Source organism: Thermobia domestica, chromosome 6 (genome assembly GCF_964235325.1).
Source record: "Thermobia domestica chromosome 6, izTheDome1.hap1.1, whole genome shotgun sequence".
Classification (NCBI taxonomy): Eukaryota; Metazoa; Arthropoda; class Insecta; order Zygentoma; family Lepismatidae; genus Thermobia; species Thermobia domestica.
The window spans coordinates 107,449,721-107,465,840 of record NC_137459.1 but is presented as its reverse complement, the minus strand read 5'-3'; the positions used below and the strand labels follow the sequence as shown (position 1 = coordinate 107,465,840).

The following is a 16,120-nucleotide window of genomic DNA, read 5'->3' as shown; positions in this document are numbered from 1 at the left end:
TCTATTTGTACGTAATGTCTACTGGTTTATGGTGTTTTCTTCCTGACGCCACTTCTCAGGGGCATATTATAAATTTCTACCTATAATATATTCTAAACCAGCCAGTGCACGTTTCACTTTAGTCATTGGATTAAGTATGTGAGGATAATGGCACGTGGCTGACTTTCCGATAAATACGCCAATCTCTGTTGGCAGAAAGGGAGGATTTTTCTGGTGATTCGACAGATGATGGAGAAGTGGACTGTGAATTATTAGAGTAATCTGCAAGTGAGAGTGATTTCTCTGATGTTAGTGACAGCGACGTGCAAGATGAAGCAATTTTCCGCTCTAGAAGTGGCTTAGAACATTGGAATTTAGTACCCTTCACTACCAGTCGCAGGTGTACTGGTACTGCCAATGCAACTGGAAAGGACCGTGGCCCTACACGGTATGCTAACAGGGAGTTGATGATGAGAAATCTGCTTTTTGTCTATTTTTTCGTATGAACATTCTGGAAACAATTTGCAAGTGGACTAACAAGAAAGGTATGATAAAATTTCCTCGTGGGTGGAAACATGTTAGTGTTATGGAACTTCAGATATATATCAGCGTGCTAATACTTATTGTGATATACAAATCAAGGAATGAAGAAATTAGGGAGCTCTGGAATAAGGAAAACGGTTGACCTATCTTCAATTCCATTATGAGCAGTAATCATTTTCAACAAATCAATTCTGCTCTACGTGTTGGTGACGCAGAGCTTAGGCGCCAGAGAAGACCTGATGGTAAACTATCTCCAATTCGTGCAGTGTTTGAAGACTGCGCTAAAACTTTGCAGGACGCTTATATTCCCAGAGATAGCATGATGGTGGACGAACAGCTTGTAACTTTTCGCAATACGTACCAAGTAAACCAGGTGAATATAGAATAAAGTGCTGGGCTATTTGTGATAGCGCCGCAAGCTGTGTGGTAGATGCAAATATATAGCGGAAAAAGTCCAGAACAGGGAAGAGAAGTCAATCGACGAGAAAGAGTCGTTCTTCAACTGACAGAAGAAATTGCTGGAAGTGGTAGAAATATTACTAAGGATAACTTCTTTACAAGACTTTCTCTTGCACGTAAATGGAAGGAACGAAAACTCATTTACGCCAGAACTATACGGAAGAGTAAGACAGAACTCCCAACTTCATTTACCAAAGTGGATAAAAGTAGGGCTGTAGGAAGCAGTTTGTTAGGATTCCAACAAGATTCCATTATAGTTTTGTACTGTCCAAAGGAAGTACAAAACTGCTACTCTTCTGAGTACAATGCATAACCAGCCTGAAGTTGACACTTCTACAACAGAGAAAAAGCCAGAAGTAACCCTTTACTATAACAAAACAGTCTGGCGTGGACACTGTGAACCAGATGACCCGCTGTTACAGCATAAAGCGAATGACAAGGAGATGGCCTCTGGTAGTATTCTTCAACATGATTGATATAAGCGCACTCAACGCTTATATGATAACCTTGTCACTACAGAAGAAAGACAAGAGGCAGAGATAGAAACGCCGTAACTTCCTGATTTCCCTTGTCAAACAATTGGCCCATATTGGAGAAGACTTTCCACAGAAGAGAAGCCACACAGAAACTGATCGGCTCACGGGAAAACAGTCAACCGAAAACAAGGCTCGATGCGGGATCTGCCTATCAAAACAGGATAGCAACACAAGAACCTTCTGTACCAAATACAAACCAAATGCTAGACAAATACAAGAACATAGCAGAGTTGTTTGTGAAAAATGTTTCGTACACTGACCTTAGCAAATGCAAAAGAAAAGGCAAGGGGATCGTAATTTTCAGTTTTTTTGAAGCAAATATTTGCTACTTGTATATAATGTTATTACATGTATGTAAAAGGCTGACTATTTCATTATGCCTAAAAATTAGAACTCCTATTTGAGCTCATATAAAGAAATAGTAACACTGGTAAGTTACCATATTTCTAGTGTACAGTATAACTACGATAACTACGAAATATATTTTATGAATTCGTCATAAACACATTGCAAAAATGACATTGTTTAGTATTTCGTTGTTCGTTTTCCCCCCAAACTTTAATTGTATGACAATAGGGTCTCAATATATTACTGTGGGTCCATTGGACCCGACTGGTACACAAAGGTATAAAAATATGTCTGGAGTTCCAGGGTTAATTTATCGATATATTCAGAAAGTATTGACAAAAGAAGTTTTGTCAGATAGAATGTACTTTTTTTAAAATGTTGATTGTACATTTTAACCACAAAACGTTATGTTAAAGACATCCTGCTCACTCTTTTTCCATTGAGAAAAAAAACCTCATTGGTATAGTGTTAACAAACAAAAACTTATTTCTTTTACCGATCTTAATCTTTATATTACCAAACTCAGTATTAAAACTGGCTACGACTCTGAATGGAAATTTTCCAAGAGAAAGATGTATAAAATAAACAGATTAATGTATACATATAAGATGTCTGGAAATAACTTTTTGCCACACCAATAACGTCAGAACTTTAAACTGAGTTAAAATGAAAACTAGAAGTGATAATCATTTATTTGTGAAAAACAATAAATAGCATTATGTTTTGAACATAAAGTCGTCCAAATGCCTTCTGCTTTGGTGGGTGGAAAACATTCTGAAGGTCAATTTTGCATCACTTTTGCACATATATTGCGCAGTAAATTTGTAATGGTACATTCAGTGTTCCCCTTTAACTCACGAATTGTTTGTGGCTTATCCTCATAGGTCTGAGGTAACTATCTAGAAAAATAATACAAGGTGGAAAAATCACATGATTTGGGCGTCAATTCACATCATCATTTCTCGACAGAACGCGTCGGGTAACTTTTTGTGCCATAAATCCAGCTTAATGTGGTGAAGTCGAATGAATTCTATGAGTTATTGAATTGTGTATCACTTCATGCTAATTTACCAGAGGCTTCTGTATACAGTTATCACAGTTTTATCTCGACAATCCAATCAGTATTGTTAGAACACGATTTCAAAATTTTGATGATCTTACTGGAAACCTCTAAATGTCAAAAAAAACTTCAGAATTTCACATGAAAAGAAAATTATTAGGTAGAAAAGAAGATTGCTACAAAATAAGTATCATCAGATTTATTTTATTTGCTTTGCGTTTCTTGTCATTGCTCTTAGATTTCATGTTCCTCTTTACTCTTATTGCAGAACTTCGCCAGAGTGAAGATGCAAGTAACAATGTCTCTAAGTTCACTGGTCGGGACAAGCCAGACATTCAGTGAAGAATCTTTACGTCGTTCTCTGAAGACTGTTCTAGTGTATGCTGAAGAAGATGCTGAACTACAAGACACAACTTTTCCTGAGCAGGTAAAATACATTTCGAAATTCAGATTAATTTGGATTTACCGACAGGAAGTTCAACTAAAACTTTAAAAAAAGAAAAACAAATGTCTAGATATTAGCATATTTAAGTTGTTTTGTACGTTTATTTTCTTGATTTGTCATTTAATGGAAACAACTACCCTTTGTGAATTTAAAAACATAAGGAGTATTACAGAATCTCATGCTGTTCTATATGCTAAGATGGTAAACGAAATTGACACATTTTAAATCGCGGTTACTTTACACTAACTTTACAAAATTTCTTACAACACTTGATAATTGAAGTGTGATGTACAGGATCAGATGTTCAACTTGGCCTCTATAGCGCCGGAAAACAGAATAAAGTGCAAACACTACCATGACTGTGTTATATCATCATGGATCTAACAAGTGTCCTATTTATGAAATACATATAAGGAGGATGTATGAAATTATTTGGGGCCTCTTTGTAGCTAACGGGATGTAGGGTGTTCTCTTACTGTATGTGATCCTGGGTACGATTCCCAGTGAGGTTACTTTACTCGGATTCAAATACAAATAGTAGTTCGAATTCCACTTTAAACAGTAGGTCTCGTCTCTCATAGCCTCGTGCTGAAAAGAGACACTGAACTCCAATGAACCAAAGAATGGAACTCCTTCGTGACCATATGGTTATCATACACATCTTCGGCATGGGAAATTCAGATTCTGTTTATGGTGGGTGTTCATGTGGTTTAGGTCCCACGTTAAGTTGAAGGTCCACATCTTATACAGCCTCAATGCTGACAAACTCCCAAATCTGAACCTAATATTAGCAAGTTTATATGAATGACCTAACATTTTGTTTGCAGGTATGAGTGGCTTATTCTTTAAAGCGTGTGTAAAGGGCACCGTAGAGAAACCTCCATTACAGTTACGCTTGCTTCTCTTGTTCAAAGAAGTTAACCAGTATATAATTTGGTGTGAAAAAACTTCAAAATGTATAAAATCCTTTTTTAAACTGTGCAAAATGCTAATCTTAATATTTTCAACAGAACATCCCATAGAAGCTGTGGGATCACCTTTCTTTTCTTACATTGACTGACTTCTTTCTCGAAGTTACTGTACAAACGGAGAATGGTGTTTTTAGCTAGAAACTATCAACCATGAAACACAGTTGCATTGTCTTGCTGTGGTGTTGTATTGATTTTTGTATTGATTAGTTTATTTCCCCCTTGATATGTTACTACAAGATTTTGTTAAATACTGGGGCTCACTGTGTTCTTTTATGTTGACGAAAGATTTTAATGTAATTATTTTAGGAGATTTTAATGCGTAACGTATAGGTTGTTAGGTTTCAGGTAACCTAACAACTGATAATTTTACGAAGAAAAGGGCAGACAAACTATTTGAACTAATAAATATTTTAAATTTAAAACACAAAAAGAAATCATTTGACCACAGTAATCTGGGAAGGATATTAAATTTCTTCACAAGGTTCATTTTACAGAAAGAAATATTATTATTATTATTTTCAGGTAAAAGATTTGGTTTTCAACTTGCACATGATTCTTTCTGACACAGTGAAAATGAAGGAATTTCAAGAAGATCCTGAGATGCTATTGGATTTAATGTACCGAATCGCAAAAGGCTATCAAAATTCACCTGATTTACGTTTAACGTGGCTGGAAAACATGGCCCAGAAACACATGGAGGTAAGTATACTAAAGATATTGTTATGCACTGAAATACCTGGTTTTGGAGTGTCATTATTCAGGATTTAGGATTTAGATTTCTTGGCTTTCGGCATCTAAGGCCATTTAGCCCGTCACGATTTGAGGGATGACGTCCCTCGGTGAGCACACAATCCGGGGAAAGGGAAAGAAGAAAGGATTGGGGAAGGAAGGAAGGGCTTGGGACCTATAAGTTAGGTACCACCCCGGCATTTGCCTAGTGTGAACGAGGAAAACTCAGGAAAACCTCATTCAGGGTGGCTGGCCTGAAAAAGCGTGTTACATTTTTTCGACCGAGTGACCCCACCGGGAATCGAACCCGGGACCGTGTCGCTATTCAGATGAATTTGGAGACGTAATGGGTGGACGCAATACTACCAAACTTGGTGGGAGTATATTTGGGAACATGCAGAAGTGATTGTTCTTTTAACAAAATGGATTCCAATTATCACTGCTAGGAGAAATTGTGGCGCTGGCTACGTCAATTAAGTCCGATATGGAAGAAAACCGGTACTATTGATGCGAAATGATAAGAAATGCCATAACTCTCTTCCCTATGGGTCTCGTGGTATGATTAATAATGCTTTTAATACCCAGTTGTCTAGTGGCTACCACGTGTGTTGCAAGTAGGGGTAAGAGTCAGAAGAAAAAAGGAAGCCTAAATGAAATCGAAGACCAGAATGTGAAAGTAAGCATCTTAGTGATCAAGCACCGGCACAGTTGTCCGTGTGAATGCACTTACAGAAGGAAAACACTGTAGTCGAGGTTTAATCTGTATCTATGTAATGATGTATGGAATACTGTTGAATGTAAGCTCTATCTTGATGTTTCAGGAACAGAATCCAATCTACAGCATAGTCAGTTTTACAGCGTAGTTAGTCTACAGCTTCGTATCCTGGACGTGCTGAATGATATTCGGACACAAAATATTCAGAGTCGGAATATGTCCCTGATGCACTATAGATTTTAGGTTTCCCCACCAAAAGCTATAAGGGGTTAAGTCGGGTGATAGGGCTGGCCATGGAAAGGTCAAACGGCTTAATAATCCTGTCAACTGTGAAATGTTGCTGAAGAATCTACTGCACGTTACTAACAACCTAAGGGATCGTTCCGTCATGCATGAAAATGGTTGATTTGAGACACCGGTGTTACTGCAACTGAGGTAAAACAAATGTTGCCAGCATATTTTCCTATAGAACATTTGTGGGATGTTGTGGAACGAGCTCCTCGTACCATGATTCCTGCACCGACATCTGTGGGCTCATTGTGGGATTTCTTCAGGAATATATGGTGTCAGATCCCCGTGGAAATATATCAGCAACTACCAGAATCCATGCTCAGGGCGTCCTCTGAGCGAAAGGCGGACCAACAAAGTATTAAGTAGGTATTTCGCAATTCAGTGAGCACTTAGTGTGTATATATATGTTGTTGGTGTTGTTTTGAAATACTCTCTCTCTCTCTCTCTCTCTCTCTCTCTCTCTCTCTATATATATATATATATATATATATATATATATATATATATATATATATATATATATTACACACGTCAACTCCGCCCCAAAGAAAATCTTAGATAAACCTAAGTTCGTGAATATCAAGATGAGTACATAAAAAATGTAAATGACTAATAATGTGGAACAATGTTTCACATTGTGTCTAATCCGTTGCTTAGTTTAATTTTAATAAACAGTGTTCCCAAAAATTGAAATACACTTATAACCTGAAAGACCATAGCAAAGTGTCTTGCTAAATTTAGAATACACATTCCCAGAAGACCAAACATTTGGACAGTTCTGTATAACTTCGGTAATTAGAGAATGGAATACACTGCTATCATGTTTAACCACAATCTAGAAACTGGCTAAGTAAATTAGAAAGAAGTATTGCTTTGTGGAACGAAATAATTAACAGATGTATTTATACATTTTGTATGCAGGTAATTCTTTTTATGTAACTTTTTTCAGAGATGTAGCAAAGATCTATTTTAAAAGTGACCCGAGACGCCGAAATATTCCAATTCTTATATTACTATTTGTGTATACGCAAAGGACAATTGTGTTCAAATATATTCATGTCTGTGTTGAACACTAGTTTTCTAACGCGTCATAATAGAATTATGTTTTTGATTCTATTCATATGCTATTCTACACAAAACATTGTTTTTAAGCATGAATGAAAATTACTTGTCTAGCCTTAAAATATCCTGTCCTTACTTTATAAATGTACTCTCAACTATTCTTTAGTAAAGATGGATACCAATGATTTTTATTAGCTATTTGAAGATCTGGAAAAATATGAAAATTACGAAAATTTTCTTTCCATTTCAGCGTAATAATCACACGGAAGCCGCAATGTGCCTTGTTCACAGCGCGGCGCTAGTAGCTGAATACCTCCATATGCTAGAGGATCAATCTCACTTGCCAATTGGCGCAGTGACGTTTGAACATGTCACTCCCAATGCACTTGAAGAGAGTGCTGTTTCTGATGACGTTTTAAGTCCCGATGAAGAGGGAGTGTGTCTTGGAAAGGATTTTACTGAAAGTGGTCTTATTGGACTTCTTGAGCATGCCGCAAGCTCTTTTCACACAGTAAGTGTAGTTTATTGGCTAATGTCTGAACAGAGAAAGTACCTAGTAATTAGTGTACTGTAGAATATCAACATTCAAGTAACAGTGAATTATTTTATTAGTTGGATTAAATTTGATAACTGTAAAAAGAGTGATTACTTCTATTTTCTGTTTGGTCACTTTTTGTGTGGACTTGAATTCTTCTTCTTCTTCTTTATTATTATTATTATTATTATTATTATTATTATTATTATTATTATTATTATTATTTATTTTTTTTTTTTTATTATTATTTGTGAAGCTGTAGTGTTAAATACGCTAGTTTACCAACAGAAGGATATTCCTTGAGTAGATAAATTGCATTGTCACTGTAGTAATGAAAACCAAGCTTGACTAAAAATTTGTAGGTTTTTCAAGGCAGTGGAAAATGAGTAAACATTCTTTGTTCTGGAAACAAAAATTTGAAAAGGAAAATTTTAGCATAAAATGTTGAGGTCTTCTGGTATAATCAACATCAAAAAGAATTGTTTTAGTACTCATAGTCATATTTTGATGTTCGTGATTTAGCTCATTACATACATTAGTCCGGTATTTCTACTGGCCTCTAAAGATATTCTTAATAAATCATCAATATAAAATATTTTTTTTGTTTTATGTTATATTTGGTATGTCTTTACAATGTCTTTGTTCTTTCAGGCTGGAATGTATGAAGCAATGAACGAAGTGTACAAAATACTAATACCCGTAGCATCGGCAAATAGAGATTACAAAAAACTTGCTAACATTCATGGGTAAGCTCTTCACACTTTCGAAGCAAAATAATTTAGTTTCCAATGAAATGGCTGATGCACTTCATTCCTAACTAACCTTAATGAATTAGATTATCAGTTGTATACCTGTATTTTACACGACACCTTTGTCCGTTGCTGTCATTGAATGACATTCAGATTGTTCTCCGGTAAGTTTTTTTTTTTTTTTTTTTTTTTTTTTTTTTTTTTTTTAAGAGTACTCATCTTTATCATGCTATTGAAGAAATTCCAATTTAGTTACAATCAACACATGTGTTCATCTTTATACCGCCATTACAGAAAGACACAATCAAATTCTGATATGTTAATGAATTACCAAACGGATAGGCAGGGAAAAATGCATAAGGTGAACTGTTACTGTCTAACAACTCGATCTGACACGAAAATGATGAAACAGCATTTTACTCAAAGACAAGAGCACTTATAGCAATGTTGTAACAAGCGTGAATACTTACAAACAATACTTACAGACATCCGAGCGGCGAGACGGGACGGTCGGATGTGCCGAGAAGATGGATGTTCAGAGAGTGGATAATAAAAGATGTACTGTGCGTTAAAATGTGTAAAATGTATGAGACGAAACAGAGTATCAGCCACTTCATTATGTTCATAAAAGCTATTGATTTTACAGTATGAAATTAAAGCTGTACGAAACTGATTGTCTATTAACGGACAAAGTAAATCAATTAATTATTTCCCAAGAAATAAGTAAGTTAAAATTAGATATTTCATGCTTCTGTGTCAAATCTTTCCCAATGTAAAACCGTAGAAAATTAAGCAACACAAAATACTTTCAATATATCTGGTGGATAGTTTAGTACTTCTAAACACAGTGTTTGTAGTTTATTATTTTTCGAAAGTATCAAATAATGACTATTAGAAGTAATTGTAATTTCACGTTTTGTCTTTCAATATTGACGGTTAGTTTAGCTGATTACATGACCACCCCGACTGGTAGTGTTGTAGAGAAAGAACACACTGGAGGCTATATGTTCGCAGACAGAACACTGTTATAGTGGAAATAGGCAGGATTTATCCGCATCGCAATAGGGCATGATTGTGGGTACCCGAGCAATAGGTGCGTCAAAAACCCAGACAGCAATACTTGTCGGATGCGTCCGTTCTTGTGTAGTGAAGGTGTACAATGAGTGGGAAGAAAATGTAGTAACGGTCTCCAAGAGACGGAACTACATAGACGTACAGAAGTTCAAAACGTAGGGGGAGCGTCGCGTCAAACAGCTCGTGACAGCCAAACGAACCATCAGTGTCCGGGAATCACGTAACTGATACAATAGTAGATGTACAATACCCATATCCCATTCACCTATACAGCATACACTGGCACTATGAAGTTCCAGAGCAGACGATCCACTCGCACCCACTCCTTATGACTCGTCACTGCCAACTTCGTCGTTCTCGGGCACAAAAGCACACTAATTGGACCATGGTTTATTGGAAAATGGTGTATTGTTCCGACAAATCACGGTTTTTGTGCTACTCCTCTGTGCAGACTGCACATTAGTTGATACTAACTGTCACTTGTGTTCATATTTGAAATTCATTCTTTACATTTTTCATAGAATGTATTTACGGTATCATTCCTACATTCAATAATTGCTGGGGCCGCGGTGGCTCAGTAGTAGAGCATTCACCTCTGCTGCATGGGATCCTTGGTTTGATCCCAGCTCGCGCCAAGTGAATTTTGTGGTGAACAAACACCATGTGCGTGGGTTTTCTCGAGGTTCTCCCGTTTCCTCCCACTTTATTCAGTCCGCCGTTTCATTCATTTCTCATCATCATCGTCTCCTTTAGCGTAGCCAGCATAAGCGTGGGACGTAAAACCTAAAGATTTCATTTCATTTCAATAATTGCTATACAACGATAACTATTAATATGATCTTCCTTAATACTCAAATTATCATTTCTTATGTGTGAATTATCATTGGAAGATATTGATTGTTGATTATATTAAATCTAGTATGTGAAAAAATGTTTAAGAGAAAAATGAAATTTTGTCGTGCTGAGCATCAGCGAATTCTGTGTACGTGTGTGTGTCTTTAATACTCTTTGTTTATTTTATTTCTTTCACGTAGGAAACTACATGAAGCGTTTACTCGCATTGAACAACTGCAAGGGAAACGAGTGTTTGGGACCTATTTCCGAGTTGGATTCTATGGTGCTAAATTTGGGGATCTCAACAGTGAGGAGTTCATATATAAAGAACCAACTCTCACAAAGCTTCCAGAAATCTTCAGTCGACTTGAGGTAGGTAAACACGTACATTAACGAATTACGAAGTAATCTACAAGAAAATACGTAATTTGCATTACTGAGTACCATAGTGATGTAAAACTTAACCAAAAGTTCGATTGTAGCGTTTATAAGATCATGTGTGAATGTAAAAATGAGTCTGTTTATATGAGCATAATGTAACAGTTAGAATTAAGAGACACGCAAGATTTTTTTTAATAATAATCCCTCTGTTTATATGTATCGAAATATTTATCGAATTGGAAACAGAGATGAAAATATAAAAAATGTGCAAAATTCTAAAACGCATTGGTAAGTTTATTAAGAACTAATCAAACATTAAACATAGACTAATTTATTTTAAATAAACCTTTGTATACAATTATAAGAACTACAATAAAATCAGTTATAATCAGAAAGAACAGTTCCACATAAAACATTGAAGGTATTTAGTTGGTGCATTAATTTCTTATTTATCCCAAATTTGCCTTATTATTAATTTTAAAACTTAACCTCAGTTTAGCAAAGTATAAACCAGTTCTCCCAAGAGAGAGAAAAGTTTTAAACTTTTATGTTGCCCACCAACCTATGGTTGAGGTGAAAAAGAAGAAGAACGTCCTTTTAATTCTTTTGAATATCTGGGGTCGAGCCGATAGCTAGGAGATTTTTGCAGATGAAAATAAAGTTGGTTTTTTTTTTTTTTTTTTTTTTTTATAACTTTTGCATTGCAAGAAAATAGTTCAACGTTGGTGTAACGCTATATATTTCATAAAGGAAATAGTTCTGAAAAATTCTATCTGTATTATTGTTGTACGTGATGTTGATATTGATTTTATTATTTCTTTTGTAAAGTGTATGTTACATTGCATCAGTATGTTGATTTAAATCAAGACGAAGTAGTTTACTAATTTTCTGTTTTTCTATTATTATTATTATTATTATTATTATTATTATTATTATTATTATTATTGTTATTATTATTATTATTATTATTGAGTATTATGATTAATAACAAGCTAACAAAATTCCAAGACTCATGCCATTTGAAAATCGTTCCTTGGCTTTGGCCTTGGAGTAACGGGTGTTTAAGTTGTGCGATTTATGGGGAAAAGATTCAACAAGAATTCAACAACAAATCAGCATTACTTTCTGGAACACGTCATTCTTTTAGATGCTTATAAACTCTCTGCATTTGCCCAATATGTACTGTATATTAAACTATGGTTGTAGTGTCATAGATAGAATTTTAATCAGTCTGTGAATACTATGTCAGTGACTCAGGAAAATTCTTTACAGAACTTTTATGCAGAGAGGTTTGGTTCTGAAAACATTGTCATCATTAAGGACTCCAACGCAGTGGACGTGAATAATCTCAACCCAGAGAAAGCATACATACAGATCACATATGTGGAACCGTATTTTGAGACATACGAATTGAGATATCGTGTAACACATTTTGACAGGAACTACAATATCAGTAAGTACAGAAAAATATGTTCTAAAAGAGTATAGAGTGGTTTGCACAGGTTAGAGTGTGAGAGAGTGCAGTCCTATAATCGATGCTGCATCATGTAGAAAATAACATGTGAGCGTGTAAAAATACGGGCAAATTAAAAACCTTTTTGTCTAACCATGTGTCATCTTTAGGTCTTTTGTTGGAGTCAGCTTGTCTATTCCATGTATTTTGCACACCAGTCTACCTCTTTGGGAAATAAGAAAGCTAAGAAAGGTGTTTTATGTTTGAAGTTGACAGGGAACAGTTATTTATAAAATATTTTAAAATGAATATTCTCTTTATTGTATGTGAATAGTTTTCTGCAATTGCTACTTTGTATTGTATTTTGAAATATGGACATCAGAAGTTTGGGAATATGCCAATGTTAATTCTTCAAAGGAAAAGGAAAGAGAGAGAAAAAAAAATAGATTTTGGCAGTCAAAAAGTAATCAATAATAGAGTTAACAACTAATTAAATTTCAGAGTAAATACTAGTAAGTTACCAACAATAATTGCAATGGATATTTGAAATCGAATACAGTGAAGGAAACCATTTATTGCAGTGTATAAAATCTGCAAGTCTTCGATGAGCTCAATAACACACATTTTGTCTGTATTCTAATGATGCAAGGTGTTGAGTACATTGAAAGCCCAGTGAAGTGTTTCATCCGTAGTGTGTGTATAGGCTGAAAGAGGTCCTGTGTTGGCATTTCCCGTATCATGAGTTGTGCTCACTCATACAGGTAAATGCCAACCTAAACCATTTGGACGACATTCTTAGTGACCAGGTGTAGCTACTACTCCAGCATCTTTATGATTCATATATATAGTGGACACTCCCATCTTCCAAGATGACTACCGGTATGTTCACAAGGCTCAAAGCGTTTGTACATAGATGAGGAACATTCATTCATCCTGTCATATCTGATGTGGGCTGCAGTCTTCAGTATTATATTCAATCGAAAATTTGCCCGATTACATTCTTGTGAAGCAACGTTTCAGCAATAGTGTACGGGACGTGAAGACACTGCCAGGAGCGGACATTGAATCGGATCACAATCTCCTGGTGGTGGAAGTGCAAACCTGGTTAAAGTCGATATATATATATATATATATATATATATATATATATATATATATATATATATATATATATATATATATATATATATATATATATATATATATAAAAGGGAAGCGAAATCGAAAATGGAGCGACTAAGATATATCGACGATGATGTGAAAGAAGAAATTGAAGAAGAAAAATTCTGTGCAATGGGCGATGTGGTTGACAATATAGAGAATAGTTGGGGAAAAGTTAAACAAATTCTACTTGACACACTCCACAATAACATTGGCAGGATGGAAAGAGCACCGAGAAAACCATGGATAACTGAAGCAATGCTTAAGAAGATGGAAGAACGCAGAAGGGCGAAAAACACGGACATCAAGGAATACAGAAGGCTGAATAATGAATTGAGAAGAGAGACAGACAAAGCCAAAGAAAAGTACATGGAACAGATATGTGAAGAAATAATGGAACTTCAACGGCGCGGCAGATATGATCTGATGCACCAGAAAGCACAAGAATTAGGAGGGAAAGCTAACAAAAGTGTCCGAACGTTCGGCATCGAAGATCAAGAAGGTAATGTAACCACTGACCATCAAAGAATCCTTAGAATTTGGGAGAAATACATAAAAGATCTGTATGATCAGAAGAACCACCCCAAAGATATTGCGATCGAAGAAGAGGAAGAGGTGGATGATGATGAAAAAGAACCCAGTATATTGTAAAGTGAAGTAGTACAAGCAATCAAAGACATGCGAAGGAGAAAGGCCACTGGAGAAGACGACATACCAGTAGATTTGCTCAAGGAATTAGGAGACAACGCAATGAAAATACTGACTTCACTTATTAACAAGATCTACTTGAGTGGAGAATGGCCAAAGCATTGCCCAAGAAAAAACAAACAAAGAAGTGCAGCAATCACACAACCATTAGCCTGATTTTCCATACTGGAAAGATCATTGCACGCATACTGAATAGGCGGCTGGAAAGTAAGATAGATGAGAGGTTAGAAGAAGATCAATTTGGATTCCGGAAAGGAAAAGGCACCAGAGCTGCTATTGGATTGATGAGAATTATATCAGAAAGAATTCTTGATGTAAAGGAAGAGTTATGTTTGTGCTTCATCGACTGGCTAAAGCTTTCGACCGAGTCAATTGGACGAAACTTCTGAAAATACTTAAAGAAATCGGAGTCAACTGGAGAGAACGACGACTCATTCAAAACCTGTAAATAGGACAACGAGTGAAGCTGCGCTTGAATGAAGGAGAAACCAATAATGTGGAGATTGGAAGAGGAGTCAGACAAGGATGTAGTTTGTCGCCCCAACTATTCAACATTTACAGTGAATGTTTAATGAAGGAAGCATTAATGGGAATTGGAGATTTCAAGATTGGAGGGAAGATCATTAACAAGATCAGGTATGCAGATGATACGGTTATAATAGCTAAAACCGAAGGAGGACTACAGGAGATGATTGACAAAATAGTTGACACTGGAAAACTGTATGGAATGGAAAATAACATCGAGAAGTCGAAAGTCATGAGAATATCCCGTGGAAACGCCCTTACGGATCAGAGTAGAACAAAGAGAACTTAAAGAGGTCGATAATTTCAAGTATCTGGGAAGTATTTTGACGAGATACGCTTACTGCACCAAAGAGATCAGGTCAAGAATTGCCATAGCTAAAAAAGCATTCAACAAGAAAAGATCACTCTTAACTAGCAGGCTTAATATTGGACTTAGGAAGAAGTTGGTCAAGTGCTATATATGGAGCATTGGACTGTATGGGTCAGAGACTTGGACATTACGGAAGTTAGAGAGGAAATATTTGGAGAGCTTCGAAATGTGGTGTTGGAGGAAGATGAAGAAGATAAAATGGACAGAGATAGCAACAAACGAAGATGTTTTAAAACGGATAGAAAAAAAGAGGACACTTCTAGCCACCATCCTTCGTAGAAAGGCCAATTGGATTGGACACGTTTTGCGAAGAAATTGTCTTCTTCACACCGCCATAGAAGGGAAAATGGAAGGGAAGCGAAGAATAGGAAGAAGAAGAACACAGCTGATCGATGATTTGAAAGATAGGAGAAAATATTGGGAGTTAAAAGAGGAAGCTGAAGATCGACAAAAATGGAAGAAACATTTCCAGGTCAAAATCTAAAATTGAAAAAAAAAATAAAATAAAATAAAAATCCTTATTAGTCCCAGGACCTGCCGAAAGGCAGAATATTTAATAATAATAATAATTTGTAGCAACGTGTGAAACGCAGAAATAGGCATCCCTGCACTTTGTTGGAAGCACGAAATCTACTGATAAACGAGTGGATTCACGTTGATGTGGTGTACCTGCAACATCTCCAAACAGAATCCAGACGATGTTACCTGGTATTAGGTAAGTTCTAGGAGTGTAGGAGTCAGTGGTGCTACATTACAATTATTCTTGCTTTCGTAGAATAAATTTAAGGCTTTATTCTGACCACTTCACATGACAAGGTTGTACCTCTTGAAACAATGAGTTTAATATTAACAAATGTAGTTCTGAAGAAGAGGAAAAAATACATGAGTATGTAATTGAAATTTTGATTCTTATTTCACAGAGAAAACAGTATTGAACGTTTAATTAGTGAATATGTTTTAATGTTAGGAAAACGATCTCTTACAGAAAGATTTGTGTATGCAACACCATTTACCCCAGATGGTCGAGCACATGGTGAATTACATGAACAGTATAAACGAAAGACTATTTTAACGACAGCAAATCATTTTCCTTACGTCAAGACTCGCATACAAGTTGTGGATAGAAAACAGGTAAATTTTAATTATTTATTCTTAGTAACTACAAAGATGCCATAAGCTCGGCACTTCAATG

At 35.8% G+C, this 16,120-nt stretch overlaps 1 protein-coding gene across 8 annotated transcripts in view; it reads left to right on the top strand.

Moving 5' to 3' along the window:
- The window catches only part of Zir (dedicator of cytokinesis), a 143,622-nt gene that overhangs the window by 107,186 nt on the left and 20,316 nt on the right, over window positions 1-16,120 (top strand). For all 8 annotated transcript variants that reach the window (XM_081761949.1, XM_081761942.1, XM_081761946.1 and 5 more), the window contains 7 exons: window positions 3,194-3,352; window positions 4,864-5,040; window positions 7,389-7,649; window positions 8,325-8,419; window positions 10,531-10,702; window positions 11,984-12,164; window positions 15,914-16,059. In XM_081761949.1, the coding sequence (XP_081618075.1) occupies window positions 3,194-3,352; window positions 4,864-5,040; window positions 7,389-7,649; window positions 8,325-8,419; window positions 10,531-10,702; window positions 11,984-12,164; window positions 15,914-16,059 (1,191 nt within the window). The remainder of the gene's footprint in view (window positions 1-3,193; window positions 3,353-4,863; window positions 5,041-7,388; window positions 7,650-8,324; window positions 8,420-10,530; window positions 10,703-11,983; window positions 12,165-15,913; window positions 16,060-16,120) is intronic.